We start from the raw sequence: 4317 nt of genomic DNA, 5'->3' as shown, positions 1-4317 counted from the left end.
GCTGCCAGACACGGGGGATTCCCTGAGCACCAGCCCTGCCCCTGCTCCCTGCGGAACCTCCAAAGAGTCACCAGAAAATCCCCCGGCCAGTGCCAGGAGGAAGCTGGCGAGTGAGGCCGTGAGTCAGTGGGAGAGGCTGGGCTGGGGGGCAGAGCTGCGGCCAGCAGACCCTGCCAGGGCTCCGGCCGCCCAGCTCGAGGGTGCCCGGGGACGTTGGCCCAACACCTCAGAGCCGGAGGGGACGGGGCAAGCGTGGGCTTGCCAGGAGGGGCTGCGCGGCCGGGCCGGGGCTCTGAGCTCCTCCTGCCATCGCTCACCCCGAGCCCCCCTCTCCCCTGAGCCGCCGGGCCCTGGCTCTGCCCTCACTGCGGCACGGGCAGCGCTGTGGCGGTGTGCCCGGGCTGGGGGAGCTGTGGCTCCCACGTACGGTGGAAATGTGGGATTGGGAATAGCATGGGAAAGGCCCAGGGATCTGCCACAGCGCCAGGGAGGCCAGAGCCGGATCCCACGCCCCTGGCTGCACCCCGGAGCCGGTGGCAGACATCCCCTCTCCTGGGCTGGCCCAGGGGCGCATCCTCCCAGGGGGGCTTTTGCATCCAGCTCCCGCACCAGCCCCGTGTGCTGCGGGCTGAGGTCCTGCAGCCTGGAGAGCGGAGGATGCGGAGCGGTGCCTGCTCCCCGCACACCCCAGGAGCCCTGGGCTGCCGCAGGGGCCTCGGGGTGCCTCAGCCTCGCCCCAGCCTCGCCCCGGCCACCAGCCAGGCAGGGAGCACGGTGAGCCCCATCGTCCTGCCTTGCACAGAGCTGGGCCATGCACAGGGGTGACCCCGGGACCCCGTGGGGAGGGGAGGCGGTGGGGGTGACCTGTCTGTGGGGTCCCTGGCCTGCATCCCTTCGGGGGGGCTGCGCACAGGCACCGTGGGCTGGACGTGTTTGTCACGCCGGGGCGCAGGACGGTGGCTGCTTGTGGAGCAACTTCCTCCGCCTGGGAACCGGGGCTGCTCTTGCAGGATTGCGGCGGGGAGTGAGGCAACCCTGCGATTTCTCAGCGCCGCTTCCTCCCAGCGGGGTTCGTGCTGCCCGAGCTCCCTGTGCCCGGCCGGCTGGGGCCCCGGCGCTGCGTCCCGCTGGCACCAGGCACCCGCCGCTCCCCTGCACATGGCTGGGCTGGGAGTGGGGGTGCGGGACCCTGGCTTGGCAAGGAGGGGTCCAGGGCAGAGCCTGTGCCCGGGGTGAGCCCCCTCAGTGAGCCTGTCTGCCCCCCAGGGATGAGCCCTCCCTCGGGCGTGGGGGCTCCTCTGCGAGGGCACGGGGGCACGTGGCCCCGCTCCTCCCGCCATCCCCCGGCCGTGCTGGACACCAGCATTACCTGTTCGTCCTCTGGCCAGGCCAGGAGCTGTTTGTTTGGCTCAGCCAGAGCTGGGGTGATGCATGGAGGGGGGCAGCTGCAGGGGCGCAGCCTGGGGCGTTGGGGAGCAGGGAGCACAGGGCACCTGTAGGGAGGGGGTGGCCTGGGAAGATCGTCCTCCCGGGGACAGCTGAGGGCTCAGCGAGACCCCGTCAGCCCTGGGTTAGTGAGAGCAGGGGAAGGGGGACACCAGCACTGCTGCCACCCTGCCTCCCCCAGCTGACGCTGCACCTTTCCCTCCGCTCTGCTGTCTGGTTTCCTCTTGCTCCTCATCCCTGTTTGCTTTCCCCTTCGCCACTCTCATTCCCACAAGCGTCGGCACTTTGGGAGAAGCAGGAAAACACTGTCCCGTGGCGAGGTTTTTGCTGTGCCGGGTGGGAACCTGAGTCAGCAGCTCCCTGTGGAACAGCGGGCGGTGAGGACGGGGCACCCCCATGTCCCACGGGCCTCGCAGGAGCGTCCCAGGCACGGAGCTCCCGGGCAGGCGCTGCCCCCGGTCCCACGGGGCTCTGCCGGGCGGCTGCGGGCGAGTGGGCCTGGAGGCACCCGTGGGGTGTTGACCCACAGAACCTCCTGTGCCAGGAACGCTCTGCCCTGCTGGGGTGACGCAGCCGCAGCGGGGGACACGGGGGTGGATGCTGTGTCCCGGGAGGTGTTTGGCTCTCGGGCAGGCGGCCGCAGGCACCGAGGCTCTGGGCAGGGGCTCTCGGGGCAGCTCTGCCCGCACAGCCCTGGCGCCCCCCAGACCCCTGTGGCTCTGGCTCTGGCAGCATCGGCCTCGGCCGGCCGAGCTCAGCGTCAGCCGGTGTGAGACACGGCAGCAGGGTCCTGAACCCCACAACCCTCTGTCCTTGCCACCACCACAGCCTCGGGGACAGCAGGGCAGTGCCCCTCGCCACTGGCTGCCCCACCACAGGGCAGCCCCAGGGCAGCCGGGCCATGCCGTGCAGGGCCGCTCTCCTCACGCGTGGCGTTACCGTGTTTAGTAACGACATGGCCGTGTTTAGTAAACAAGGTGATGAAACAGTTAAGGCAGAGAACGGAGGAGCCTGAGTGTGCGTTTCGTCACCGTGGGAAGGGAGCGTGAGTCGGCGGCTGAGGGGTCTGAGGGTGACTCACTGCCCTCCCCGCGCCATAAATAGGAGCAGGAGCCTGGCGGTACCCGGAGCAGAGCAGCGGGGACCCGGCACAGCCACAGCCCTCCTGCCACCACCACACCATGGCTCTTGTCCTCCTGGCCCCGCTGGCCGTGGGGCTGCTGGCCATCTCCTGCTGCGCGGCCCCTCTCCAGAGCAAGCCGCAGGCGGTTGTCACCTTCCCGGGGGAGCTGGTCAGCACCCTGTCAGACCTGGAGCTGGCGGAGGTGAGGGGAGCACGGCCCCGCGGCCCCCTCCCGGCACCCAGGACCCCGAGGGGCTCCCAAGGCAGCAGTGTGGGGCCGCGGGCCGAGCTCGGGGGCTGCCCATCTCCCTGAGCCCCCGGGGGTCTGTGGTGCCTGGGACTGCCTGTGCCCCCTCCCGCCTCGCTCAGCCCCCGGCTGCCCTTCCTCCCCAGGGCTACCTGCTGCGGTTCGGCTACATCACGGACGCGGAGGAGAAGACGGGCAGCAAGCACGTGTCCCTGGCCAAGGCGCTGCGCAAGATGCAGAAGCAGCTCGGCCTGGAGGAGACGGGGCAGCTGGACGCCGGCACGCTGGAGGCCATGCGCGCCCCCCGCTGTGGTGTCCCCGATGTGGGGACCTTCCTCACCTTCGAGGGGGATCTCAAGTGGGACCACATGGACCTGACGTACCGGTGAGTCCCTGCCCCAGGGGTGATGGTTCCTGGGGGACGGAGACAGCACGAGGGCCCAGGCGGGGCGGCAGCCTCGGCCCAGCCATGCCTTGGTGCTGCTGGCGCAGCTGGGGCTCGGCGCAGCCAGGGACAAGCCGGCACAGCAGCAGCATCTGCTCCCCGGCGAGCATCTGAGCCCCGGCCTGAGGGTGGTGGCCAGCTGCTCCGCCCGGCCATGCCAGTGCTGCTGTCCCCCCCGCGGTGGGGGCACATCCCCGCCACCCACCTGGAGCAGGGTGGCTCCTGCAGCATGAGCCGGGACCCTGCTGACCCCCGCTGACCCCCGGCAGGGTGATGAACTACTCCCCTGACCTGGACCGTGCTGTCATCGATGATGCCTTCAAGCGGGCGTTCAAAGTGTGGAGCGACGTGACCCCCCTCACCTTCACCCAGATATACAGCGGCGAGGCGGACATCATGATCATGTTTGGCAGCCAAGGTGATGTCCTGCGGGGAGACCGGGGGCTGGTGACGGGCCCTGCCCACAGCACCGTCACCCCGGGTCTCCCTGGGCCACGTCCCCACGTGCCCGGGCTCCCTCTGTGCATGCCAACGGGCACATGAGCACGTGGGCTCGCAGGGCGTGCGCAGGGCTCGCCTGTTTGGCGTCCGGACACACAGCAGGGCTGTGAGGGCTCCTCTGAGGGTGCTTGTCCCCACAGAGCACGGGGACGGGTACCCCTTTGATGGCAAGGACGGGCTCTTGGCCCACGCCTTTCCCCCGGGCCAGGGCATCCAGGGCGATGCCCACTTTGATGACGACGAGCTCTGGACGCTGGGAGCTGGTTTAGGTAAGTGCGGGGCCCAGCGGGCTGGGGGGGCCGACGACGCCCACCCACCCCGTTGCTGAGCTGCCCCCTTGCCGAGCAGTGGTGAAGACCCGCCATGGGAACGCCAACGGGGCCGACTGCCACTTCCCCTTCGTCTTCGAGGGCCACTCCTACTCCCGGTGCATCACGGAGGGGCGCACGGACGGGCTGCCCTGGTGTGCCACCACCGCCAGCTACGACCGGGACAAGAAATACGGCTTCTGCCCCAACGAGCGTGAGTAGCGGCGGCTGCAGCCCCTGCCCGGCC

General features: G+C 70.2%; 1 protein-coding gene across 1 annotated transcript; it reads left to right on the top strand.

Annotated features, from left to right (window-relative positions):
• Positions 1-2468: 2468 nt before the first annotated feature.
• MMP9 (matrix metallopeptidase 9) lies at positions 2469-4293 on the top strand. The gene is made up of 5 exons (XM_026862398.1): positions 2469-2771; positions 2963-3201; positions 3531-3679; positions 3903-4031; positions 4111-4293. The coding sequence occupies exons 1-5, from the start codon at positions 2628-2630 to the stop codon at positions 4290-4292; spliced, it is 843 nt and encodes a 280-aa protein (XP_026718199.1). The 5' UTR covers positions 2469-2627; the 3' UTR covers position 4293.
• The last annotated feature ends 24 nt before the right edge of the window (positions 4294-4317 follow it).

The sequence above is a fragment of the Athene cunicularia genome (assembly GCF_003259725.1).
Source record: "Athene cunicularia isolate RWA chromosome 20 unlocalized genomic scaffold, athCun1 chr20_part2, whole genome shotgun sequence".
Taxonomy (NCBI): Eukaryota; Metazoa; Chordata; class Aves; order Strigiformes; family Strigidae; genus Athene; species Athene cunicularia.
Note: the sequence above shows the minus strand (reverse complement) of the source record. Positions and strands in the feature narration are given on the sequence as shown.

Excerpts from the sequence above, each read along its gene's own strand:
- MMP9 (XM_026862398.1), top strand. The coding sequence starts at position 2,628 with ATGGCTCTTGTCCTCCTGGCCCCGCTGGCCGTGGGGCTGCTGGCCATC. Across the intron at positions 3,202-3,530 it reads CACATGGACCTGACGTACCG|GGTGATGAACTACTCCCCTG; the intron begins GTGAGTCCCTGC and ends GACCCCCGGCAG. Across the intron at positions 4,032-4,110 it reads GACGCTGGGAGCTGGTTTAG|TGGTGAAGACCCGCCATGGG; the intron begins GTAAGTGCGGGG and ends CTTGCCGAGCAG.